Consider the following 26,795-nt stretch of genomic DNA (forward strand, 5'->3'; position numbering starts at 1 on the left):
CTGATACGGAGATATTCTACATTATAAAAAAAAAAACACTAATTGCAAGCAACAGGAGAAGTTTGCAGTCACAACCTCGCTGATATTACAATTACAGAATAAAAGTAGGAGTCAGACAAAAAAAAAAAAAACACTAACTGCAAACAATAGGAGAATTAAGGTTGCAGTCACAACCTCGCTGATCACCTCCTCCTCTAGTCGCCACCGCCTCCGACCTAGCCGCCCACCTGACTCCGCTAGGTTAGCTTTATTTTGCTCCTAGTTTTTGTGTAATATATAGTGCTCGAATTTTCTTTATTACTTTTGTTGTTGTTCAATACTTGAGTTATTGCGCATGGTTGTATTAAGAGGGTGTTTGGCTGAGCTTATAAGCTCTTTAAAACAGCTTATAAATTGTTTAGGAACTTATAAGCTCCTTCAAAGTGTTTGGCAAAATAAGTTCTTGAAAAATTAATAAGCTAGGTACAAAAATAAGCTCTAAGAGCTTATATCTCCCAAAAATGGCAACTTATTTCCATATATCATTCTAATTTCATCTCTTTTTAATTTTTTCTCTCTAACTTATAAACTAAATTATCCAAACATTTTCACAACTTATAAGCTCTTAAGAAACTACATCTTATAAACTCTTCAAACATCTTATAAGCTCTTTAAAATAAGCTTAGTCAAACACCCTCTAAGAGTTCATTAACATAGAAAATATTACTTCTTTCCTCTACAAAAATAATCTTAGAAGAAGACGACGTAAGTGCTAATAAAAATAGTTGAATGTGTATATATATATATTGTGAATTTAATAATGATAATTAATTGTATTGTAAGTGGAAAAAGAGCTCCATCGTGTGATAGAAAAATTTCAAAAGTAGAAATGAATTAACTTTTGTGGAGTTTTAAAACGGTAAAAATGATTGTCTTTTTATGGACGGAGGGAGTACTACTTATTAGGATGTATGGGTGGCTGCTTAGGGGTGTGAGCATCGGTTCGGTTTGGTGCAAAATCGAACCAAAAATCTAAAATCGAAAATCGAACCGATGGTTAAAATTGAAACCGAACCGCACCAATTGGGGGTGCCAAACCGAATCGAAACCGAACCGGTAAAATCGTCGGTTTTGAACCGGAAAAAACCAATTAAAATAATGTAAAAATATAAATATATAATTTTCAGATAACCAATTAATATATTAGTATAAAATATATAAAATATAAATATATAATAAAATATTATAAAATATAAATATATAAACCAATTAAAAATTAGAAAATTAATTATATACTATAAAATATAAATATATAATAAAATATTAATATTTATCGGTTCGGTTCGGTTTAAAACTGAACCAAAAACTGAAAACCGAAATCGAACCGAAACTTATTTGTTTTTAATTTTTGGAACCGAACCAGTGGAATCGGGACCGAACCGCACCGAAACGATTCGATTCGGTTCGATTTTGCATTTCGATTTGGTTTCTGCTCACCCCAACTGCTAGCATGCTACATTGGTAAATATAGATAGCACAGGCTTGAAGCTGCCTCAATTATTTTCCTCCATTATCTACACGATGTTGTGGTATGTAAAATGTTTGTGTAATACAAGCTGTCTTGATGTTTTTCTTTTTAGGTTGCGTTCTCTTTTGTTGTAAATTTATCATGGGAAAAGGAAGGGTAAACAAAATTTCACCCTTTAAATCCTTCATTTCATTTCCTACATTTAATACTTGACCCTTACTCATTCCTCATTTACACTACAAATGAGGGATAATATTATCCCTCCAAAAATAGTGTGATAATATTAAATTATGTTATTCGATTAATCAGTTAATTGATTATTCGTCCCGATTAATCAAATCAGTTAACCGAATAATAATGTTGTGCAAATCGAACCGTTAAGCAAGACTACTACACGTCATGGGCAGCAAACAACTGATTCTGCTCTATAAATTAAGCAAATTGGAAAAGGTAAAATAAAATTCTATTCAAGAGCTTGAAATTGAAAATATGCGAAGTACATTGATTTCAAAAATGGCTCTAGATTCCCTCAAAAAAAAAAAAAAAATGGCTCAAGATAAATGAAATTGGGTCCATCAACTGATAGCCCAATGCTCATATTTTGTCTTTTTTCTTCGTGGCCCAACATCAACTGTCTAGTCATAGGGAAGTTTCTATTAATGTGATCAACAACATTATCTGAAAAATTGGGCCCAAAATAGTAGGTATCCAGCACATTTCTTATAATAGATTAACCACATGAGTTATGGAGCCCATTTTTTTATTTTAATAATGAGATATGGAGCCCATTTTTTGATGATAGATTTAGGAGATGAGGTGTGGAGCCCATTTTTTGATATTAAAATTAATAATTCTATTTATTTATAAATTTCGTATCTATAATTGAAAATTCATCGTGCTCAGTGTATCAAAATAGATGATTTTTTTGACTTTGGAGAGGGAGAGCCGTGAGGTGAGGTTTGAACTCTGGACCTCAGAGTTTGTAGAAGGAGTTCGCACTTGTCCCTTGGGACATCAAAATAGATGATTAAATAAGACCTCTTAATTTTAATTTTAATAATATTAAAATAGCTTCCTTCAAAAAAATAATTTCACAATATCTATGATATAATGAAGTTGATTAGAATTATGTTAAAACACGGTTAAAAATTGTCGCTACATCACATGGTCTTTTTCATGGAAATATATTTTGATGCAAATATTCCGGTGAAATATAATGGAGGGAGAGAGAGAGATTTATTAAGGAGGATATAATCGTACTTTCACTTTGTGGAAGGTATGCGCCAGTAACAAATTCCCAGTTCTGGGCGCAGATCCTTCTCCGAGTCAAAACGGCGGCTAATGGAGCCGTTAGCTTCTATCCGCTGGAGCTTTTCCACATTAATCTTCCTGGTCTTCCTCCTCATTCAACCATCTCTTTCGATCTACTGCGACGAGGATGATTGCTACGATCTTTTAGGGTACGCAATTGTTGCTCTCGCATTCCTCTCTACGCATCCCCTCTCTTCATTTTCGCTTATTATGTATGGATTCTTTCTTATTTTCTCTCCGAATTAAATTGTAATTGAAGGGTCACTCAGAGTGCCAATGCCTCCGAGATCAAGAAAGCTTACTACAAGCTCTCTCTTAAACAGTAAGTCTTTTTTAAGAATTTGGCTTTTTCTGGCTTGAATCGTTAATTTGTTACTTCTTATTGATTACTTTATCTTGTCAATTTTGATTGCCGTGCAGTCATCCGGATAAAAATCCGGATCCCGAATCGAAAAAGTTTTTTGTGAAGATTGCAAATGCTTACGAGGTACATTCAGATGTTGAAGTCTCAATGGATTGTATTTAATTTAATCATTTGCTTACTTGGCTATTTGAATGCCGTGCAAATACTTGAGTTTTGAGGTTGATATTTGTGGTATTACTTCAGGTGAAGCATATATTTCTGTGTTTCTCATGGTTCTGAAGCTATTTTAACCTATCAAATTGAGAGAATAAGAATAAGTCACTGAGTTTACAAATTAAGGTTTTCTCAGGATGTAAAACTGTTGTTCCTAAAATGCTTTCCTGCAGCAGTTCTATTTGAGTTGATAGTAAAGTAATTCACAGTTGCACTCACTTCTATTAGTTTTCCAGATATTGAAAGATGAAGCCACGAGGGAGCAGTATGACTATGCAATTGCACATCCAGAAGAGGTTTGTTTGCTCCTTTCTGATCTCGTGAATCTATAGTGGATCCCTGTTCTTGTGTTGGTTGGGATGCATCATGCATGCAAAAGGTTTTAGTTGATCATAGTTTACAATACCTATTGTTTTGAGTGTGAAAGTGAACTCTTGTCTCCTTATCAATTCTTTGAGTTGAAGATCTTACATCATTTTAGGGTAGTAATCTATGAAAGGTTCAATGGTTCTATGATATTTTTTAGTGCATGTATAGAAGAGGCTTGAGCATTCACAGGACCACTGCCATTCTATTCAGCACCATAAATGTTGAATCAACTATTAGTTAAAGGAATCAGATTTTTCATTGTATGCCATGTCGATTGAGTTTCTTGGATTTATGTCTCCCTACATCAACAGAAGGTGAACTAAATTGCCTCGGACATGCAGGATTGCATCAGTGTATCAGTTATCTTCAATTTCTGAACATCAGCTTTTCATTTTGTCTGTGTATTTGATTGATGTTTATAACAGTTGATCAGACAGTCAGTCATTTGCCAATCTTGGGTTTTATATCACCTTTCTCTGCCTTGTAATTCACAATATTTGTTATGTGCCTTTTTTTTCCCCTTGTCACCCCACATTTGCTTTTTCTGCCAGCAACATGCCAAATTCAATTTCTGTCATTACTTTGACTTCTATATATCTCATCATGTAAAATTACCAAGAAAACTAATTTTTCGTTGGAAACATATCATTATTTGTTATTACTGCTCTTTCCCTTTCTCTTTGATACATGCTTGAATGCTCAAAAGGTCAATAATACTCAGCGTATTTGATGATGAAATTATTGTCATTAATGTAATCCACTACCAGAAACTAACTTTTTTCTCTTTTATACTTTCGTAATGTTTTTTTTTTTTTTTTTTTTTAAATTGATATGCATCAGTGCTAATTCTTTACTCCTCGTTTAGGTATTCTACAATACGGCAAGGTACTACCATGCTTACTACGGCCATAAGACAGTAAGTTACTTTTATTGATGTATGTTTAGTTTAGTCCTGCTGTTACAGATTGGCCCTAGTATTTGAATTTTGAACTTGATTTATCTGTAATGCTTCCATCAAGCATATTGGATGTTAACTATTTCCTTTTCCTAGGATACTCGTGCTGTCCTTGTGGGTCTTCTTCTGATTCTCTCAGGATTTCAGTATCTTAACCAATGGACAAGGTATAACCAGGTAACTGAAGTTATATATGTGATGTAAAAGGTCATCATTTTGTTATTCATTTTACTGGAAGAAATGCTGTCACTGCCTATATTAAAGCTTAAAGCATTAGCTACTAAAAATTATTGCTTCAATCTCTGCCGCTGATTCTATATTGTTTTCTTGTTTTAGGCCATTGACATGGTGAAGAAGACTCCAGCGTATAAAAATAAGCTAAAAGCTATGGAACTTGAACGCACTGGGGGAGTAACAAACAGGAAGAAGGGTAACAAGCAGATTAACAAGTATGACTTGCCTTATATTGATTCTATGTTAGTTGTGCGGTCAGCAGATCTCTCTATCCTATGATTTTTCTTTCTTTGTATCATAAATGAATGCTTATCCTGTTCGTTCTCTGGTGGCCCTATAGCTTTGTTGCTAATGTTGTGGAAAATATCTCGTCAAAAGAATTTCTTTTGCAGAAACGATCCAAGTTGAAATGCAGTTCTCTTTCTTTGTAGGCAAATGGTGGAGGATCTTAGCAAGGAACTTGAACTGCAGATAAAAGGAGCTGAAAAGCCTTCTCTTTGGGAACTTCTCGCTATTCGTGTCATTTTACTGCCTTACACTGTGGGAAAGGTTATTTGTTGCAGTTACCTTTCCTTATATATGTTATATGGAAAAACCATTAGCAGTATTGGCAAACCTATTTAATTTATTCATTATTGTCCTCTACTAGAGTTGACCTAAAGCACAACTAGAAAATATTGTTAAATATATATTGATTCATTTTGTATACAGCTGTTACTATGGTATGGGCATTGGTTGTGGCGGTACCAGGTGAAACGAGAACGATATTCGTGGGAAGATGCCTCCTATCTTACTAGAAGATCTCTTGGGGTACCTTTTGACTCATGGAGAGACATAGGTAGTGATACTTTGTCTGATAGTAATCTTCCTCTTGCTTTTATTCCCTGGCACATAGCTATGAGTTTAGTTATTACTAGAAGGGCTACTGTAGATATGGTTTATCTGCCCGTTTTGAGTTGTTCTCACCTTTCTGCAAATTTGATTTGGAAATCTGATATAACATGGCTATGGGTTGTGTTTTGCATTCTTGATACCTAAGAGAACAAATTGACTAGTATTGAGGTTTAACCACTTTTGATTTGAAGCGATGATTCTAATAGTGAGCTAACTTGAGTTTGGGTGTGTATCACAGATGAATCAAGAAAGGACGATCTTGTCCAAAGACGTCTGTGGGTAAAAGCCAACTTGGACAGCTACCTCGCTGAGATGAGGAAAGAATCAAAGCGCCGAAGATAGAGTTAAGATACAATTGCAGCGTTGGTTGCCCAGAGCACTGGGTTTTGTTTGTTCTGATTTACTTTGGAGAGAATTTTGGTGGAATGTTTTGATGGTGCATGTAGCAATAACCTAATCCTCATTATATATACAACACACCCCCCTAATTAATATACCAACAAGTTAATCGCCCTACAGGTTACTAAAATTGTTGTAAAATCTCCTGATGACAATAATTTGAATTTGATGAGCAATACGCTTTTTGCATCGTGGCGTCATTAGTGTGCAGTTTTTGCAATACTCTACAATCAAGGGGAATTGTTATTTCTTGGTTAACATTTCCAGACACTAATTGATTGATACTTTAATCGACAGCCAAGCTGTTTCACAGATCGTTACCATCCTAATTCAGTCTTACAAATTTCTCTAGGCCAAATTGTGTTGATAATTGTTACAGTTAAACGTAGTCTCGTTTCACAGAAAATTATTGAATTAGAACAATAGAGCCGGCCATTAACATAATGATTTCAGTATGGATTGATTTGAAAATAAAAGAAATAACATTCCCCACCGTTGGTGTTCTTTGGACATCTTGAAGTGAGGAGTGAGGAGCAGTCATCTTTTCCCCAATCCTACAACCCTATTTTTTTCTTTTTTTCTTTTGTAGGTTTATTAGAAATATTTTTATTATTTTCTTCTGCATGCTCTTGACCACCTTAAACCCGGAAATCAACTATGGCCGCTGCTCCACCGGTACACAAACACAATCGTTTCTTCGATTATTGGGGTTTTGTATATATAATTTTGAGATTATCGGCTGATAATTTTCGTTTGGTTTGGCAAGGGTGGGTTCTTGGTGCCTTTAAATGGTAATTCGAAGGAAGGCAAGTGTTCAATTCCCAAAATTGTACTTTCACAGGACACCACTTACATAGGGCGCGACATCATTCCTGTTGCTGATAAGCGTCTCAGCCGGAGACATATTGCGGTTACCACCTCTGCTGATGGCTCTGCTCATATTCTCGTCGTACGTCTCTCTCTCTATCTCTAAATATATGCAAATATTGATGCCTCGACTGCTGCTACTTGAAGCTTTGACGTTCTGCACATTCTCATTTTTGTCTGTTAAATATTCAATATTGAATAATATAGGAAGGATCCAACCCGGTTGTCGTACAATCCAAAGGTCAAAGAAATAAGCTTTCGTCTGGAGCAAAATGGAAAGTTCAAACTGGTGATGTTATAGAATTAATACCTGGGCATTACCTTTTCAAGTATGTTGCTGCCAATGATACTATGGAGGGAAGGACGCCAACTATTACTAGAGAGAAAAGGCCTTCAGGTGAAGAAAGTAGTAAGGGCAAACAGCTTGCTCAAAGTAGGAAGAGAATGCACAGAGTTCCTGAGGAAGAAGCACGGACTGAAAACTCTAATGTACTGCCTTTCTTTTTATGGCTTACTGACCTACATCTAAAACTGTTATTTTCAACTCTTTCTGGCCCTGGTCTGCAGGATGTGCTGCAGCATAGTAATCAAGAGCCCAACACTTCGTTTGAGGGAATAAGGAATTTTCAAATTTCTAAGAATAAGCTACCTTTAACTTTTAGGCTATTGCGAGTGAAAGAATTGCCAGAATGGGCAAATACTAATGCTGTTTCCATCAATGATGTGATTCAGGTAAAGTTCTACAAGCTTTAGAGCACAGTAGTCAACGTGTCTCTTGTTAGAATACGATCATGCAATAGATTTATTTTGTGTACATTTGCTAACCCGCGATCCAGGAAGCTTGGGTTTAGGCTGTTCCATCACCATCTGGATGATACTCAAACTTTTTTTTTTCTTTTTTTGAAGGGGAACGTGCTTATGGCTGTCTTATCGAATTATATGGTTGACATTGATTGGCTACTCTCTGGTGGGTGTTTATTGAAATGACCTTGCCAACTGATTGTTGATATTCATTTTCCCTATGCAAGCTCTACGAATGTCCCATCTTTGTATTTATATTATCCGAATGATGTGCCTGAACAGAAGGTAGTGGTACAAGACATTGTGCAACAAGTAAAAGGAACAACATATGTAGTTTATGAGCTTAATATGATAGCATCTTGGGATTGTTAGTTTGTTTATTCTGTTTTTATCCTGCTTATGTGACTGATTAAAGCAAATGCAATTCATGATTGGTCGACTTAATGCCATTTATCATGTCCATTGACTTCAATTATGGATTAGTAGCAATAATGATGTGGATCCAGTCCACTAGGTTTGCAGACCATGGGATGATTGTCACATTTTTATCCTTTGAGGGATTTTGCCTATGCCCTTCTTTTCATTTTCGAGATTGTGTTATAGCTTTCGTTTCTTGTATGCTGATTAGCTTATTTACATTTATGAAGAATGTCCGATGCTTAAAAAAGTCCACCATGTACTTGTCATCCATGGGGAAGGTGATGGTACCCTTGCACATATGAAGGTTGACTTATCTCTTATATAACTTTTGATGGAGTGGTGTTGTATTTGATTCAACTTAATTTTCTCATTCTTCCTAGATAAAGAAGCCTCCTAACTGGATTCTCCACAAGCCTCCATTGCCCATCTCATATGGAACACACCACTCAAAAGCAATGCTTCTTGTCTATCCTCGAGGAATACGCGTTATTGTACATACTGCAAACTTGATATATGTTGACTGGAACAACAAAACTCAGGGTTTGTGGATGCAAGATTTTCCATGGAAAGATCAAAACAGTACTAGTAAGGGATGTGGATTTGAAAATGACCTGGTTGAATATCTGGGTACATTAAAGGTATTGCTGCATAGGGTGTTCAGTAGCTCCTGTTATATGTGAAGTACTAGATAATAATTGTGAAAAAGCTGGTTATGGTCTTCCACCTATTTCCTGAGGTGATTATAATGATTCAAAGACCTTTAAAGTTTCCGTCGGGACTTACAGCAGTTGTTCATTGAGAATTTGTCTCAAATTACTACTTTGTTTATGGATGAAAACTAATTTTTTAATCTATCTTCCCGTACAAGATGTACTGTAAAGTGTAAAGTAGTATATGCTTTATTGCTTACCATGTTCTAAGTTCCTAGCTTAAGCGTTGCTGTTGTCAGGTTGATCTTGCTTTTCAAAATGTATTTCAAACTTAAATAACCAACAGTAGTGGAGTTTGTTGCTTGAGGGGTTGGAGAACATATATTATGAGGGACAACAATGTGTCTGCTTAAGATAGCACAAAGTCAACTCTTCTCATTTACTTGTAAAGCCAATTTGAAAGTGATACATTACTGACTTGACTTTTATTTCTAAGAATTTTGTTACCTGCAGTAGCCATCCTATAATGGAGAATTGAATTTGTTTCAACTGCCTTTGACTAAGTTCAAAGTGTTCGGACTAACATGTTATTCTGCTTTTGGATTCAAGGGACATGCCTAATAATTTTGTTTCCATGAACTTGTGCCCCTATTAACCATGTGATTCCATTCTATTGTTTGTGTTTTTGCAGTGGCCTGAATTCAATGCTAATTTACCGACTATTGGCAGCTTCAGTATAAATCCCTCTTTCTTCAGAAAATTTGACTATAGCTCTGCAGCGGTAATTATGTTTTTTAAAAAATTCAGGTCATATGGTGTCTGAGGATTGCTCTGAGGGTTGTGTTTTGAGTCCTTTAAAAGTTATCTTCATTTGATTGATGATTTGATCTATTTGTAACTTTTCTATAGCCTCGAATCCTTAGATATCATTTGATTTCTAGATGCAATCATGATGCTCGATATTCACTATTTTTGTATGCATTTGATTTGCTCCAGTTAAATTACAAAAAAGGAACACTACACTGTGCTTTGCATTCATGTATCATTGCTGTTGATTGCATATCTATTATCTCCAGAGTGACGCATGTGTTCGTTTTAAGCGATTCACTTTTCGTCTAGTATATTTCAGAGATGATTTATAGGATTACTAGTTTCCTTGGTTTTGGGCCACAATTTCTGAGATTTACTAGTTTCCTCAAAAGGGCCTGAAAACATCCATTAAACCTAATAATAATAATAATAATAATAATAATAATAATAATAATAATAATAATAATAATAATAATATTGTTATTATTATTATTATTAAATTATTGTTTAAGCTAGATTATATATATTTTCCGGATTGTCTGACGTTAGCTCTTTTATGTAAACTTTGACATTTTTAATTTTGAAGCTGTACACTGTGTTGACAATGGGATGCTAAGAATAATTTTATCTGCCAGGTTAGGCTCATTGCATCTGTCCCTGGGTATCACTCTGGCTCCCATTTGAGTAAATGGGGACATATGAAACTAAGAACTGTTCTCCAGGAGTGCACATTTGAGAATCAGTTTGAGAAATCTAATCTTATCTACCAGGTAACAATCATTCATCTTGCATGTCCAGGAAGCCCATATTTATTTCAAAGTGTGTTATGCATTTGATTGTTATGTAGGTAACAAGATCTTCTCCTACATGACATCTGAAATGTCAAACGTACAATTATGCTATGTGTTAGTAACTGAGATTCCAGGAATAATCTTTTTAGAGATTGTGCAGCATCAGTCAATGCAGAGATTGAATCTTGGATGATAGCAGTAGCACATATGAATTGGAACTAAAAGCATATGGGTTCTGTTAAGAAATCTTAAATTGTGTCTGGAGTCGACATTGGTTATTTTTTTATCTAAGCTGCCAGCAGTTACCTGGCTCCATTATGCTTACTGAATTGTGTTCTCTCATTGTTTGGACCTACACAAGTTATAAATAAGTTGAATTTATTGTAGCTGCGTTTGGTCCTTCCTGTTCATTAAGAATAAATGCATTGACTCGTACATTAGTATTGAATAATGGAGAAAGTGTCCATGCATCTGCTCCACTTCTAATATTTTATGCTGTTGTGCTATTGCCTGCTGTTGTAGTTTTCTTCACTAGGTTCGTTGGATGAGAAATGGATGGCAGAGCTAGCATTTTCAATGTCGGCAGGAATGACACAAGACAAAAAGCCATTGGGTCTGGGGAAGCCCTTAATAATATGGCCATCAGTTGAAGATGTCAGATGTTCGTTGGAGGTAATGCGAGCATGTGTTACCTGCAATACACTTTCCAGGTTTAAAAGTTGATGGAAAAATGAATTGATTAAAACCTTTACGCATTGTAATTTTAAAATGATGGTTAATTATAGGGAGTTCACGAATGCAACTAAGTTCCTTGAAAAAGTAATGAAGTATACATGATAAAATCTAACAAAACAAAACTCCCTTCCTTACTCTATCTCAAGACCAATCTGTGATAGTGTAACTGTTCTTGGTATAACATGATATATCAGAGTTAATGACATTCTTCATTCTTTTACCTGGTTGTTCAGGTCTGCTGTTTTGAATTTCTAGGATCCTCGGCATGTACCTGTTAGATATTAGAGCACTGCCACCTGTTCTCTTAGACCTAGTTGATAAATAGATTTTCTATAGTAAATGATGATGGAAACTTATATGCTTAAGGAGCTGTCCCTCATCTAAATTAGATTCTGCTTTTTGTAGAACACATTGTTCTATACAATTCCCTTGTTTACTTCGATGGATTGAAACTTTGGGATATCCCAAGGCCCTTGATTATTTCTATCATTGAAACTTTGGGATATCCCATTGAAAGGGTGGGATTGGAGAAATCCTACTCTTGAGGATAAAAATACTCAATCATGCATCTTATCAAGCATGCAAAGTAAACGCCTCCTTAGAGGTATAAAGATCTACATAAAACTTCATTGCTTTTTCACTTTTGTTATTAGTGACATTGTCTATGTATATCTTGATTCTCAAGGGTTATGCAGCTGGAAATGCCATTCCAAGCCCTTTAAAGAACGTAGAAAAACAGTTCCTAAAGAAGTATTGGGCAAAGTGGAAGTCAAGCCACGCAGGTCGCTGGTATGAATCAGTATGCAACTGTAAATCGATATCCCTGTGCAGCGCTAGTCGATGGATGTAGTTATTCAATTTCTGTTTGTGCATTGATTGGGTACATATACTCACATTTTGAACTGTTGCAGTCGGGCAATGCCTCATATAAAGACATTCATGCGTTATAGCGGGCAAAACCTTGCGTAAGATTCCATGCCAGACTCAATTTTGAATAAGTGCACACTTTTCTCCTATCATTGCATGTCTGGCTTTTGGCTATTGAGGACGTAGCTGTTATGTTTTCTGGAACAGGTGGCTACTGCTTACTTCATCAAACCTCAGCAAAGCTGCTTGGGGAACTCTTCAAAAGAACAACTCTCAACTGATGATCCGTTCATATGAGGTAATCATATTTCTTATGGATGACTACAATTTTTTGAAGTTAAAATGGTAAAAATGCTGAGGTTCCCAAATATGCTGAATATTATTTAAAACTGCTAAATGTTGCATCCATATGTCAGTTTTAAATAATTAATTCCTGTTTCACTTGCATGAAATGACCCTTGTTATTCTGTGTGCCATTGTAGCTAGGAGTGCTGTTTTTACCTTTTTCCAGGAAATACGAATGCAACTTTTCTTGTATAGATGATGGACCTCTTTCAAAGGTATAATTTCTTAGGGTTATTATATATTTGTCTGGTAACACTTGAAGCTGTGCTCTGAAGCTAGGTAGGGGAAGGAGCTTATTTTTCTGGCTTTCAGGATGTGTTGGCGTCTTCAGGAAGTTCGGAAGTGAAGCCAACAAAACTGGTCTCCCTAGTTTGGAAAGGAGACGAAAACAAAGAATGTGGTGAAGTCATTCGATTGCCCGTGCCTTACGAACTTCCTCCAAGGCCATACTCATCTGGAGGTTTGTCAAAGCTATTTCATACTGACTGAGAGAGCTATATATATGTATCTATCTAACCACCTTTCAATTACAGATGTACCCTGGTCCTGGGACCGTCGGTATACTGAGCATGATGTGTACGGTCAAGTTTGGCCCAGGCAAGTAAAGCTGTATAGCTCTCAAGATCTCTGATCTGCTCTTGTTTTGTGTTCAATGGAGATTTTAGCTACGGTTAGTCTGTTCAAATCATTTATTAATTTATTAAAGATGATCAATCTTCACCATCTTGCTTTGCGTCTGTGGTCTCAGTTTTGAAAATAAAGAGAAAAGTATGAAACAGCTTAGAAGGTAATCACTATATAATTGTGGTATGAGTAATGGTGTATTCATGCTAGAGTGGTGATGCAAACCAGTCGTTGGGTTGACAGAACACATGCAAGTCTAACAATGGTAATAAATACCAGCTTTAGAAAAACAAAGATAAATTATACCCACTAAAATTAAAATATACTCCCTCTATCCCTTAAAATTATTACATTTATATTATTTTTTGAGTGTGTTCGTCAAATATATCCATTTTCTATATTTTGATACTACCTCACATATAATTTGGACAATTGTATCCTTACAAGTTACACTTATTTACCCATGATCAACTTAATAATACGCTCACCTGCTCAATCTAGCATCATGTGTGTGAGCGTTTTGAGCAATAGTTCAAACTATTGCTCGAACGCTCGATCGTGTAGAGCAATAATTCAACTCACATGCTCGATTGAGCGTCGAACATCGAGCGTATGAGCGTGTCGAACAATAGTTCAATGCTCTACATTTGAACTATTGTGTGTGAGCATGTTGAGCATCGAGCGTTCAAGCACATCGAGCAATAGTTCAACGCTCAATTTGACGGTGGTGGTGGATTTGTATCACTCATCAGCCTGTAGTAGTGGGGTCCTTTTTTTATTTAATTTTATAAGATAATCAATTTTGAATTGAAATAAGGGTAAAATAGTTATAACAGGTAGAGTTTATATATTTTGTAAAGGGTTAACAAACTATATTTTTTATTTTTGAAAATGAGTATATATCATTTTACCTTTAAAAAATATATATTAAATTTTTGCTAGCATAGTAGCATTGTAACTCCTCGAATTAACATTGTTAATTAGGATTTTACTTGTTATAATCCAAGAGCACCATTTGCCCCTATTTCAACGTATGTAACGGTCCAGAAAAAATTTTTTAGATACAAAATAGATACTCCACATCAAATAAATATAAACTATTGATAAAAAAAGTTAGGGGTTATTACCAGAAAATACATATACTTTGTCAATTTTCTGGTTTATATCATGACCTTATAATTTGGCCAGAAAATACATCAATTTTCAATTTAATAGCAATTATAACATGACTTTATAGTTTGGCCAAAAAATACACCAAGTTTCAATTTATTCTCAATTATAACATGACCTTGTAATTAATTTAGTATAATAATATCAAGTTTAATACATTAAATATTTTTAATTTTCTTTTCATCTCACAATATACTATATATAAATACATATATATTTGATAAATATACATCTATATGTAAATAATATATAATATTATTTACTTTTTAACATAGTTTCTATTATATATGTACGTAATTTTTTTAATTGGTCCTAATATTTTATAATTTCACAATTTAAATAAATAAATACTTATTATATATATAATATATTAATAGAATATTAAAATCAAATATATATATATATATATATAAACAAGATATTATATTATGAAATAATTATTATGAAATAATTAATCATCTAACTTAATTTTTATAAAAATTAATCAATCAATTAAAAATATTTTATACATAAAAATTTAATATAAATACAATAAATATTAATACATCTATGATGAAAAATAATCTAAATAAGGTTATGTTATAATTGAGAATAAATTAAAATTTGGTGTATTTTCTGGCAAGACGATAAAGTCATGTTATAATTGCAATTAAATTGAAAATTGATGTATTTTCTGGCCAAATTATAAAGTCATGATATAAACCAGAAAATTGACAAAGTATATGTATTTTCTGGCAATAACCCCAAAAAGTTAATATAAACTAGATAAACAACTAAATAAATGAAAATGCAATCCACATAATATTTATGGAACTTGAAACAATGATCTCTTATAAGGGTGCGTTTTCTTTGGTTGTAAATTTATCATGAGAAAATGAAGGATAAACAAAATTTAACCCTTTAAATCTTTCATTTCTTTTTCACATTTCCTACTTGACCTTTACTCATTCCTCATTTACACTACAAAGAAGGGATAATATTATCATACCATTTTTGGAGGGATAATATTATCCCTCATTTGTAGTGTAAATGAGGAATGAGTAAGGGTCAAGTAGGAAATGTGAGAAAAGAAATGAATGATTTAAAGAGTTAAATTTTGTTTATCCCTCATTTTCTCATGATAAATTTACAACTAAAGAGAAAGCACCCTAAGGGAAGATTATAGTGCTCAAGTTTATCATTTGGATTAGGCCTCCGTCGTGCAGAAATTAGAATGGAAGAGAAATTGTGTGAAGAATGAGCGGCCGCTGTTTTCTTAATTTCCTATATGGAGTAATTTTTTTTTTTATAAGAGTAATTTTTTTGTTAAGCCTACATTAGTTTAAAAACGAGGACCTTTTTTATTATCATTATTTTTATTTGAGGTAACTTGTGCATTGTTTTCGAAAGAGCAGAACTTTAAAAGTTATTTGGATTTTTCTATGGATTTATTCGGTAAGTTTATGTGGATTTTTGTTTGTTGGGACACTAGTTTAAGTTTCAGAAATTTTATTTGAAAACATTCTTGGTTTTATATTATATAAATGATTCTTTATGTGAAAACATTACCTAAATAGGAATGTGTTGTATAATCAATCCATTCTAATTTTCCTCAATTTTCATTCATTCTTATTTTTTTTAATTTTTAATCAATTTTCATATCCAAAAACTATTAAATATCTAAAAATCATTATATAACTTTTTTACTTTAAAATAATTTTATTAAATTCTCTATTTTTGTGAAAAATAATTCATGAAACAAAAAATACATTAATAATTTCATAAATTTATATTTTAATAGACTCCGTCGGGTCACTTACTAGTATAGTACTATAGCTTATATGATGGTGACTTGGTGAGTGTTGTTATGATTTCTGACAATTATATAGCTTTTTTTTTTTAGAATAACAATTATATAGCTTATTAATTGATGCATATATGGAAAAAGGCGAGAAACCTACGTGAAGCTCGTACCATCAAAGTAATGGTTGAAATAAAATTATATACTTATTTAACATACATTTTCTTAATTTAGATAATCAGCATAAAAATGTTTTGCTAACAATGGACAATGGTTGCCTCAAAATACATGCCCCATTAATTTCTTATGAACTAAAATTAGCGTCTAACCCGTCGAAATTCGACGGAAATTATTTTATGTTATTTTTATTATTATAGCATATGAAATAATTTATATATAAATTATTTGTTTAATTAATCTGATACGATCAAATTAAATTAGTAGTACAATATTTGAAATAATATTAAATATAGGTTGTGATAATAGAAATACATTTTTTATATAAATATTCATTTGATGAAGTTTATAAAAAAATTGATGTGGGATTGAAGATTTTAGAAGAAAAAAATATGTAAAATTAAAGTATGATATGATGTACGATTAATGTGTCGCATCTCTTGTTAATCGTATATCGATAATATTTACTCCATCCGTCCCTCAAACAGTTTCCTCTTTTTTCTATTTTGGTTCATCCCCAAACCTAATTTTGAAAATAATTTCACTAATTATTACTTTTACAATTCCACTTTTTGTGGGACTCGTTCTCCACTTTTACTACTATCACTCTTATAATTTCACTTTTTGTGGGACCTATTCTCCACTTATCAAATACATAACTAACTTTTATTAAAATCTGTGGCATCCTCTCTTAGGAAGATGTTTGGGGGACGAAGGGAGTATTCAGTTTGTACAAATTCTTTGAATTTGACGGATAAGAAATAATTTAATTAAACATATATCATCTAAGTATCATCTCATATGGACATAATAAGACCAGATAATCATCTGAAACTCTAAAGACCACATATGACATTTGAATGTCAAAATTCTGAAAATCATATTCTCTGGAGTTTGAAATACCATACCTGACTTTTGAGTATCATTTTGTATGGAGCTTGAAGATTATAACTTACTTGTGAGTATCATTTTGTCTAGAGTTTGTGAAACTATAATTAAGTTATGAGAATAATCTCGTTTGGCGCTTGACATGCCGTCTCTGACTTTTGAGCACCCTCTCGTGTGGAACTTGAAAAATCACAACTTAGTTTTGAGCATCATCTTGTCTGAAATTTAAAATGCCATAACTGAGTTTTGAGCATTATCTTGTCTGAAGTTTGAAAGATCAAAACTGACTTGTGAGCATCATCTCGTCTAGAGTTTGAAATATCATAATTGAGTCTTCGTAATCTCGCCTGTTACTTATGAGCATCATCTCTAAAACTTGAAAGACGAAAATTGAGTTATGAGCATCATCTCGTCTCAAACTTTAAACAACATCGTCAAATTTGAAATCATATTCAATCATCTATAATGATCAACTCTTTAGTAAATGGAATTCTAACAGCTTAAATAATACTCCCTCCGTCCGCCAAGATTATGTAAAATTGCTTGGGCATAAGATTTAATAAAATTGATGATGATTTTGATATAGTGGAGAAATGGTCCCACCACTTTATAAGATGTGTGGTTGAGATTGAATTTAGGGTGTGTTTTTTTGTAAATAAAGAGTGTTAATTAGTAAGGATAAAATATTAAAAATGGTGGTGGGACCATTGCCTTAAAAGGAAAGTGACATAATCTTGGCGGACGCCCAATATAGTAATTTTTACATAATCTTGGCGGACGGAGGGAGTAGTAATAATTAAAATTTTAAATACTCCCTCCGTCCATGAAATAGATATATATATACAAAAATATATATAAATAAATAGATATGCACACAATACATAGATAATTAGTCATTTAAATTAGTAAATTAAAACTATCTACATATATGTGTAATATGTATATATATATATATATATATATATATATATATATATATTTATATATAGTTAATTGTTTAAGTAATTACATCTATATATAAAAATATTATATATATATATATATATTAATTTGTGAGTATGAAGTGATAAACTTAAACTAATATTATATAATAAAATAATACAAACATAAATTTTTTTTAGATATGGAAATTGATTAAAAATTTAGAAAAAAAAATAAGAATGAATGAAAATTGAGGAAAATTAAAGTGGTTTATTTTGCTATTATATATAAATAGATATTGATTCAAATTCAATGTCTCTTTATCAAATTATTTATTTTAATAGATCATTAATAACATTTATAATCAAAAACTGAAATTTTATATATCCTGTTTTTGTTTTTATCGACCCTAACAATCAATCATTAAGTAATAAATCTGATGAAATCAAATGCTAAAAATAATTATGTTCCAAATATATGTCTTTCCTGTACCACCATATCCATATAGAAATCAAAATTCTCCTTCACTTTTATCAGCCGCCGTCATTATTGTTTCATAAAACATTCTTTGTTCTTCTGTCAAAGAGGGATATAGGTTAGCGTGCTCTTGTTTCATTTATTCTATGTTGTAAGACATCTCTTCTAATATCTGTAGATTTTCTGAATTAGATATGACAGTTTCATTTGGTAACGGCATGCCAGGAAAATTGACTAAACTGATGGAATTAGCAATAAGCAACTAATCTGTCAACTGCAAATCTGTTTAATAAAAGTCATTAGAGCAATGTAATATCTAAATCAAAACTATAAACTATAAATCTTAGATAAATTGATGCCGAGTCAATATATGGCTCCAGTAGTTAGTATTTAATGATATACAACTAAATATTAATAAGATCATATTATGTTTAGTTCAAAATATTAATATTTTTTTTTCTTACTTTGTGTATGAAACTGTCTTTACGTACTATTATTTTGGGTATTAAACTTATTAGTACAATAGATTAATGTTCTTTGAAATTGATGCTTAAATTTTTATTTTGATGAGTAATATATTGATTCAATTCAATATCTCTCTATCAAAATATTTATTTTAATAGATCATTAGTAACATTTATAATCAAAAAATAAAATTTTATACATCCTATTTTTGTTTTTATCGACCCTAACAATCAATCATTAAGTAATAAATCTAATGAAACCAAATGCTAAAAGTAATTATGTTATCATTTGTAGGATAATAATTCGTCCCTCACTAATATCCATTACATCAATTTCATTAAACAAATTAGATCGAAAAATCTTCAAGTTGATCACTAAAATCCTTTTTCTTTCTAATTTTTACTATATAATGTATTTTCTAAATTCGGTTATATCCCAAGGTGGGTTATATCACGTCAAGTTATTTTTAGTTTATATAATGCAAACAGAGATGAATAGATAGGTTCGAATAATTTTGGATGAGAATAGTTCTAATTGAATTTTATTAATGGTTATTTAATAAAATTAAGAGATATGGAAAATTGTTGGAAACGTTGATTAAAAATTTAGAAAAAAAATAAGAATGAATGAGAATTGAGGAAAATTAGAATAGAGTGATTATACGATGCCACGTAGGATAGAATTTATTTTGCTTTTATATATAGATACGCGTGTCTTAACATTTAAAAAACATACGCTATTTCTTTTTTTTTTTTTGAGAAAAACATACGTTATTTCTTAAATGAATAAGGGTTGTCGTAATTAAATGAAAGGTTAACGACCAATAAAGAGATTTTTTAAATATTAGTCCAGAACTATAAATAACCATTTAATTAACTTATTCAAATTTTATCTTTATTATATGTGTACTTATGTATTATTGCATTTAATATATATATTATTTAAACCAATAACTTGGTTTTATTAATTAAATTACAATATCTAGATTTTTTTTCCTTCTGAAAAATCCTCTTTAATTTGTGAATTTAATGATCATATTTCTTTACACAAAAGGGTAATAAAAGTTTAGAAAACATTAATTTTTTGAAGTTAAAATGAAAAATAGTTCCTCATCAAAAAAGGAAACATATTTAAATAACGAAGATTAAAATAGAATATTTTTCTAATATAAAGTTCATATCATTTTATTGTATAGTTTTTTTTTAGCAGTAAAGTTAAAAATAGAATAAGGGATGCAAAGTTCATACTTTAATGTAAAATAGTATCAATAAAATATGCAATCCAACAAAAAAAAAAAAAGAAAAAAGAAAATATAGGTGACGACTGACTGAAGCTGAGCCAACAATTGTTGAGCCCGATGTTGATTGAGGAGCACATTTCATCCTTATTTAGTAATTTTCAAATGAATTATTTGTTTTCCCAATGCTGCAACTGCGTTCCGTTCCCTTTAAATATCACATATAATGCATATAGACATATATATGTAGAAAGAGAGAGGAGAAAGATTGTCATTCCCCCTTCTATATCTCTCGCCTTCTCTCTCTCTCTCTCTCTCGATATTTTTTGCCTCCGATTTTCTCTACCGAAACGTTTCCCTATCTGATAGGTAATTCTGTTGCCACCCCGATTATTTCTGTATGTATTTCGTAGTCTTTCATTTGTATTATTGTGGTGACGCCTTCATTCTTATGCATTTGTTTATTCAATCAATTGCTTGAATGCCATATTTCCTGGAGAATCGACCTATTCTTGAAATTACGGTTTTCTTGATTTCTTGTTTCGATCACGTCTAGTTAAATAGAAACTTGAATGCGTATTATCGTTGAGCGCCCTCTTCTTTAGGATAATACTGGAGAAGGAGAGCGGAAGAAACGCTTAAATTTTTCAAACAATAGCACCTCTGATGACACGTTGTTTATTCTTTTACATATATCTTTGTTTCGGTCCGTGGAATTTTTCTTTCTAAACTCAAATGTTATGATTCTTTCTTGGAGTGAATCATGAGGATATTGAGAATCGTTGCTGTTTTGAGGAGATAGCGGTGCGCGTGTATTGATTATGAACATGATGGATGCTATCATCAGGCTTTCGGTTACTGTCTAGAGTCGACATGCAGAACCATCCTCATGAGGATATCAATTGCGGGGATTCCCATTTTCTGTTGATTGAGTTGTGTGCTGAATAATAATAGATCATGTGCTAGCTAGATGTTGATAATGTTGTTGAAAATTGCAATGGCGCTATGTGCAAAATACTGAAAAGGTTCATCTTTTAGACCTATGTGAAATAAGTGGTCTTGATTAGCCTCCTTCAAGATAAGTGTTATCTGTGAAGCTAGTGAATATGTCTGATAATAGACTTGCAATCTTGACTATTCATGGATTTTGGACATTCTATAAGTACTTAATGTTGATTACTTGCAATATTTCAGCTTTTAGCATGAACATGCCAATATGAAAAAGAAAAACTAATGGAACAAAAAGTTGAACTGGGGTTACTGTATTTCTTTTGAAGGTTTTTTGTGGTCCTTATGTTCGCAGGAAGTCGAAGTTCCAATTGGTGTGTGTTACTATACATCTCTTAGCTCAAATTTGTTATGTCTTAAAGCTGTCTCAATATTTTAGTGCCATTGATGTATTGCCTTTTTCTGTTCATTTGCTGTGAGCAGAAGTCCCTTCACTGTTCTAAACAAACCAAGATATAGTAAGGCTGTTCATTTAATTAGAAGGAAATAATGCATCTTTATGGCTAATTCTGTAAAGGCCACATGAAGCTATTTCTTAAAGTTTCAAGTGATCCTATTGACAAATGCCTACATTGTACAGCCTAATGGAAAGATACATTTTGTTTGATTTTGTATAGCAGACATAAGGACCTGTTTTTACTAATATTTTGTGCGTATATCATTATGAACTATTGTTACTTGCTCATATAAATCAGTTGTTTCCATCTTTAACAATGTTTTAACATGACAGTGTTGGACTCGTTGAACTCTCCGTCAGTTAAGTTTCATGTCTGATTTTGAAGTCCAAATCCCTGGCTCCTTTGGTAAGTCAATTTGTTTGCAGTTTATTGTATACATGTAGATCTTTTTCTCCCCCTTTTCTTTATTCTTATGTTATTCATATTCATTCTACCCTGTTATTGTTCTCTATTCATTGCCCTGATTTTGTGTACCAGATCCTTTTGCCGAGGCAAAAGCCGAGAACTCGGGTGCAGGGTCAAAAGAATATGTGCATATTCGCGTCCAGCAACGCAATGGTAGGAAAAGCCTGACAACTGTCCAGGGTTTGAAGAAGGAGTTCAGCTATAACAAAATTCTCAAGGACCTGAAGAAGGAGTTTTGCTGCAATGGTACAGTAGTACAGGACCCTGAGCTAGGCCAGGTCAGTATTCTCTATCACATTTGCTTCTGCTTTTATTCTTTCTGTTTTTATCCTGTAATGTGTGGTGCGTTACAGGTTATACAACTCCAAGGCGACCAGAGGAAGAATGTCTCGACGTTCCTTGTTCAGGTATCTCTTTATATATTTGTTTCTCAAAATAACACTTCTTATAATGTGTGAAGATATATATGTTTCTCCATGTTTATCTCAGGCAGGCATTGTGAAGAAAGAACACATCAAGATTCATGGTTTCTGAAAAATTGCAGCAGCAGCAGCAGCCACCGCCGAAACTGAACTCCCTATGTTTGCTGCTGCGTAGCCTGCTTTAACGAACAGCCTCGACGACGCTTTGTCTAATCATAAACTGATAGCTCTTCTGTTTTTTCCTTTTGTGTGTTTGTGTGTGTCTGGATGTTGTATATTGCCACTCTGCTATTGTATAGAGAGGTTACTGTGCTCTCCATGCAATTTCTGCAGGCTCAGGACATGCTACCACTCTTTATCTTCTTCATATAGCAAGATTATGGTTTCACCCTTGTGTATCCTGTGCATCTTCATTTTACATCTTAGGTCTCACCTTTTTTGTGTTATATCAATAATATTTGTGGTGTGCCCCAAATGTAAATTCCAGTATCATCTTCTTCTATCCTGCAATTTTCGACGATTTTTTCGTCGATTCCCTTATTAAATTTTCATAATTAGGGAGTGTTTGGTTTTGATGGTAGAATTAATAGATTTGGAGAATGTTTAAATAATTCATTCAATTTTAGGGTTATAAATAATTATGCAATTTGATGATTAAAATATGGGTCAAGTTATCATGTTAATTAAACACTTAATTAAGATAAATTATTTTATCAATCATATTTTATAACTCAAATCAAATGCATCACTTATAAATAGTTTGTATGTTTTATTTTTAGACGTTATGACAATTTACATTGGTAAAGAATACATGAAGGACAACATAAAATTGTAACGAGTCGAATTGCGTAATATGTGTAAATACTATTCTCTTCGTTCCAACGAAATTGAGTCTCATTCCTTTTTAGGACGTCCCAACGAGGTTGAGTCGTTTCCTTTTTTTAACAAAAAAAAAGGCAATTTAAAGCTTTAATTAACAAAATTAATTACACCCCTTATTTTTTGTTAATTAACCCAATTAATAAATAAATTATTTTCAAAATAAATAAATAATTATTTATTAATTTCAAAATTAATAAATACTAATTTATAAATAAATAATTAATTTAAAATTTTCAAAATAATTAATTATAAATAAATAATTCAATTATAAACAATAGATAAATAAATAATTTTAAAAAATACTAATAACTCATAAATATAAATTAATTTTTTGATTTAGTAAAATTTTAAAAATATTAATTATATAGATAATCACTTAACCACAAATCTACAAACATACTTAAACAACTAAATACCAACTCTTTAATTCTTGTGCCCAGAAAAAACGTCTCAACTTTGGCGGGACGGAGGGAGTATAAAACACCGCACAACTGAATAATGGTTGAAAATAAATCATTGATTAGTAAAATAAATTGTAAAATCGATCCAAAACTTAAAAGTTAATGAATACTCGACTATAATTAATTAAATATCTAAACTAACCAATGAAGTCTAGCTCAAGTGGCAAAAGTGAGGCACTCAAAGACTTTTCTTTGTGAGAGATCTTGGGTTCAATCTCATCTGCGTGCGGTATAGTTTTCCCACTTTTGTGTAGGTAGTGGTCCCACTTACGTGCGGTTATTTTCTCACCTTTATATGGTGTAGAGATCCCGCATGCGTGCAGGTAGCTTATTTAATTATATAATAGATACATTTTGAATGAGAGATTTTTTGGGCAGAACAAGTGCAAATAGGGCATAATATTGTTGCATTTATCTAGATAAGTATCAAATCACAAGAGTTTTGAGCATGAAGCAACCGGACTACAAAGTCAAAGTTCTGAAGTGAAGTTACTCAAATATTTCAACCATTTATCCAAAGTATCGTGCAAAATTCAGTAGCATTGGACGGAAGGTCCAGGATAGAAATAAACACAATAAGTGGACAGGGGCGGATCCAGGAATTTTGTTGGGGGGGGGCTGAACTTGCACGGGGTCCGGGGGCGGTAGCCCCCGGTTTTTTTTTTTGGGATATAATATATAGTAATTAATAAATAATTGTTTTTTTGTCATTAGATTAACAACAATAATAAAAACCTACAATAGTTTCATTCATTACCATGTCTATTACATTACAAATAATCTATGAATAGACACTTGGCGAACCCGAGCTAGTCGTCTCTGTTTGAGAAAGAAATGACAGTTGATTTCGACGTGTACTCATTGACTGAAAACGTTGCAAGATCTTCTCGTTGTCAATAGTTGAGAAAATTTCCTTCTCAATATACACGACCAAACTGTCATTCATCCACTCATCTTTCATACGGTTTCGCAAATCAGTCTTAACAATCTTCATTGCAGAAAATGCTCTCTCAACAGAAGCAGTAGCTACGGGTAAAACCAATGTCAACTCAATCATTCGAAAAACCAATTGAAAAACTAAATGATTACCACTTTTAACCATTTCCTGAGCAAGACTTCCCAAATTGGTAATTGTTGAAAATCGAGAATCATTCCGAACAAATGCTATGAAATTACGGAGTTGTTGTGGAAGACATAGACAATCACCTAAAGAAACAATGCACAAAATGCACATTAATAATGAAATCAAGAAGTAATTGTGGAAATAATAAATAATCACCTGGCCCAAAGTCTTCGGGATATAAAGTAGTGAAACGCATGAGTTGATCAATGTTGAATTGGGAGAAATTATTTCTCGGATCAAGACACGCCATGCATCTAAGCAAATTAGTGCTAGCTTCGGAAAACCGAGTGTTTAGCTCTTGTATTGTTAGATCAACAACCTAAATATTAAAATTTACTGATAAATAAAAATTTAAAATAAATGAAATGAATCAAATATTTAAAAGCACAAAATAATACCTCATTAAAAATCTCCACACGATAATAATGATCATTGGTGATGTTTAGAAAAAAAACGTTCCATTTCCTATAAAAAAATAAATTAATCCAATTTAGCATTCATAACCAACAACTCAGAAATATACAATTCGCTAATTCACAATTTTATTCCACTGAAAATTGACTAAAAAGTATCAACTGTATTCAAATTTCAAAAAAAGCAAAACTATAATCTAATCGGGTAATGGACAAAAAGCACAAATGTATTCTTCTAAAAACAAACTCAAATTCCACTCAAAAGTCGGCTAATTGACAAAAAGCACAAATCTATTAGCAAAAATAAATTCCACTCAAAAGTGGGCTACCCTTGTCCGGACCTCCACGGACCACTACCATTCACAAAAAGAAAAAACAAACTCAAATTCTTATCTAATTGAAAAACATAGGAAAATTTGGGGGTTTACAAAATGAAAAAAAATTCAAACAAAAGCAGCGGACGCCGGACCAGCGGTGGTACCTCAATCTTCTCGACGCAGTAGACTGGAAGCGGCGGTGGTTCAATCTCCTCGACACAGCGGCAGCGCGGAACGCGAGCGGCAGTTGACCGGTGGTGCCGGAAAGGGGCGACGCCGCGACTGGTCTGGAAGCGGCGCTCAAATTTGGGGGAGTTAAGAGGTTAGGGTCTCTGTCCCGACTAGGGCTGGAAAAATATACCGAAAACTCGATATACCGGCCATACCGTACCGTAAAATATCGGAAAATACCGAATTTAAGGTATACCGGTTTTTTGGTAAGGTATGATACCGTACCGAAAATTCACGGTAAGGTAAAGATATGGATTTTCCAGATACCGGGGTATACCGGTGTATACCGATACCGCGGTATATACCGGAAAAATCAATAAATACCGTATTAAAGGTATATACCTGAACACGGTATGATACCGTATTACTGGTATACCGAATATTACTGTATATACCGGTGATGCGGTATCATACCTTATTCTAGTATACCTTAATATTCCGTATATACCGGTAATAAAGTACAATACCTTATTCTGATATATCAAAATCTATAGTTTTAAAATATATAATATATATTTTTATATTTATATTTTTAAAAATATTTATAAATTTTATAAAATGATGTCTATATTATGTGAATATATACAATTGTACATGAATTTATAAATATCATCAAATGATACAAAAACAAATAAAATATAGTATATAGTATAAGTCATACAATAAAATAAAATTGTTTATTTTGATATTATAGTATAGTTATAATATATAACTAAAATTATTGTTTTACAATAGATTATACATCTAACGTATATTAGTTGCATATATAATAGCATAGTTATAATATTAGTATTATATTATAAA

At 32.5% G+C, this 26,795-nt stretch overlaps 4 protein-coding genes across 8 annotated transcripts; 3 read left to right on the forward strand and 1 right to left on the reverse strand.

The window, feature by feature from the left end:
* The first annotated feature begins 2,698 nt into the window (after positions 1–2,698).
* LOC130985761 (chaperone protein dnaJ 50) lies at positions 2,699–6,435 on the forward strand. Of its 2 annotated transcripts, none has more exons than XM_057908879.1 (10): positions 2,699–2,967; positions 3,078–3,140; positions 3,239–3,305; positions 3,632–3,691; positions 4,630–4,680; positions 4,816–4,896; positions 5,056–5,168; positions 5,385–5,502; positions 5,665–5,791; positions 6,086–6,435. In XM_057908879.1, exons 1-10 carry the CDS (start codon positions 2,849–2,851, stop codon positions 6,187–6,189), a joined length of 903 nt encoding a protein of 300 aa, XP_057764862.1. In that variant the 5' UTR covers positions 2,699–2,848; the 3' UTR covers positions 6,190–6,435. The 2 variants fall into 2 exon arrangements, with proteins under 2 accessions (XP_057764862.1, XP_057764861.1); XM_057908878.1 differs by having other exon boundaries at positions 2,728–2,967; positions 5,056–5,195.
* Positions 6,436–6,544: 109 nt separating this feature from the next.
* Positions 6,545–13,255, forward strand: LOC130985745 (tyrosyl-DNA phosphodiesterase 1). Its single transcript, XM_057908852.1, has 16 exons — positions 6,545–6,921; positions 7,013–7,195; positions 7,321–7,602; positions 7,681–7,845; positions 8,020–8,080; positions 8,562–8,638; positions 8,715–8,972; positions 9,676–9,765; positions 10,430–10,564; positions 11,108–11,257; positions 12,006–12,109; positions 12,232–12,285; positions 12,395–12,485; positions 12,670–12,747; positions 12,845–12,992; positions 13,066–13,255. The coding sequence occupies exons 1-16, from the start codon at positions 6,904–6,906 to the stop codon at positions 13,161–13,163; spliced, it is 1,992 nt and encodes a 663-aa protein (XP_057764835.1). The 5' UTR covers positions 6,545–6,903; the 3' UTR covers positions 13,164–13,255.
* Positions 13,256–20,379: 7,124 nt separating this feature from the next.
* LOC130985773 (protein translation factor SUI1 homolog 2-like) lies at positions 20,380–22,957 on the forward strand. Of its 4 annotated transcripts, none has more exons than XM_057908895.1 (5): positions 20,380–20,640; positions 22,010–22,082; positions 22,215–22,420; positions 22,496–22,549; positions 22,632–22,957. In XM_057908895.1, exons 2-5 carry the CDS (start codon positions 22,046–22,048, stop codon positions 22,674–22,676), a joined length of 342 nt encoding a protein of 113 aa, XP_057764878.1. In that variant the 5' UTR covers positions 20,380–20,640; positions 22,010–22,045; the 3' UTR covers positions 22,677–22,957. The 4 variants fall into 4 exon arrangements, with proteins under 4 accessions (XP_057764878.1, XP_057764877.1, XP_057764876.1 ...); XM_057908896.1 differs by lacking the exon at positions 20,380–20,640 and adding an exon at positions 21,343–21,593; XM_057908894.1 differs by having other exon boundaries at positions 20,413–20,640; positions 22,496–22,957.
* Positions 22,958–24,592: 1,635 nt separating this feature from the next.
* LOC130985771 (uncharacterized) lies at positions 24,593–25,465 on the reverse strand. The gene is made up of 3 exons (XM_057908891.1): positions 25,429–25,465; positions 25,187–25,349; positions 24,593–25,113 (listed from the first exon to the last, which is right to left on the reverse strand). The coding sequence occupies exons 2-3, from the start codon at positions 25,278–25,280 to the stop codon at positions 24,689–24,691; spliced, it is 519 nt and encodes a 172-aa protein (XP_057764874.1). The 5' UTR covers positions 25,281–25,349; positions 25,429–25,465; the 3' UTR covers positions 24,593–24,688.
* Between the last annotated feature and the right edge of the window lie 1,330 nt (positions 25,466–26,795).

Source organism: Salvia miltiorrhiza, chromosome 5, assembly GCF_028751815.1.
Source record: "Salvia miltiorrhiza cultivar Shanhuang (shh) chromosome 5, IMPLAD_Smil_shh, whole genome shotgun sequence".
Lineage (NCBI taxonomy): Eukaryota > Viridiplantae > Streptophyta > Magnoliopsida > Lamiales > Lamiaceae > Salvia > Salvia miltiorrhiza.

Coding starts and splice junctions, on each gene's coding strand:
- LOC130985761 (XM_057908878.1), top strand. CDS start 2,849: ATGGAGCCGTTAGCTTCTATCCGCTGGAGCTTTTCCACATTAATCTTC. Junction 3,141..3,238: donor TACAAGCTCTCTCTTAAACA/GTAAGTCTTTTT, acceptor ATTGCCGTGCAG/TCATCCGGATAAAAATCCGG. Junction 3,306..3,631: donor AGATTGCAAATGCTTACGAG/GTACATTCAGAT, acceptor TTAGTTTTCCAG/ATATTGAAAGATGAAGCCAC.
- LOC130985745 (XM_057908852.1), top strand. Junction 7,196..7,320: donor GCTCTGCTCATATTCTCGTC/GTACGTCTCTCT, acceptor TGAATAATATAG/GAAGGATCCAACCCGGTTGT. Junction 8,081..8,561: donor CATTGATTGGCTACTCTCTG/GTGGGTGTTTAT, acceptor ACATTTATGAAG/AATGTCCGATGCTTAAAAAA.
- LOC130985773 (XM_057908893.1), top strand. CDS start 22,046: ATGTCTGATTTTGAAGTCCAAATCCCTGGCTCCTTTG. Junction 22,083..22,214: donor CCAAATCCCTGGCTCCTTTG/GTAAGTCAATTT, acceptor TTTGTGTACCAG/ATCCTTTTGCCGAGGCAAAA.
- LOC130985771 (XM_057908891.1), bottom strand. CDS start 25,280: ATGGCGTGTCTTGATCCGAGAAATAATTTCTCCCAATTCAACATTGAT. Junction 25,114..25,186: donor TCCCGAAGACTTTGGGCCAG/GTGATTATTTAT, acceptor TTGTTTCTTTAG/GTGATTGTCTATGTCTTCCA.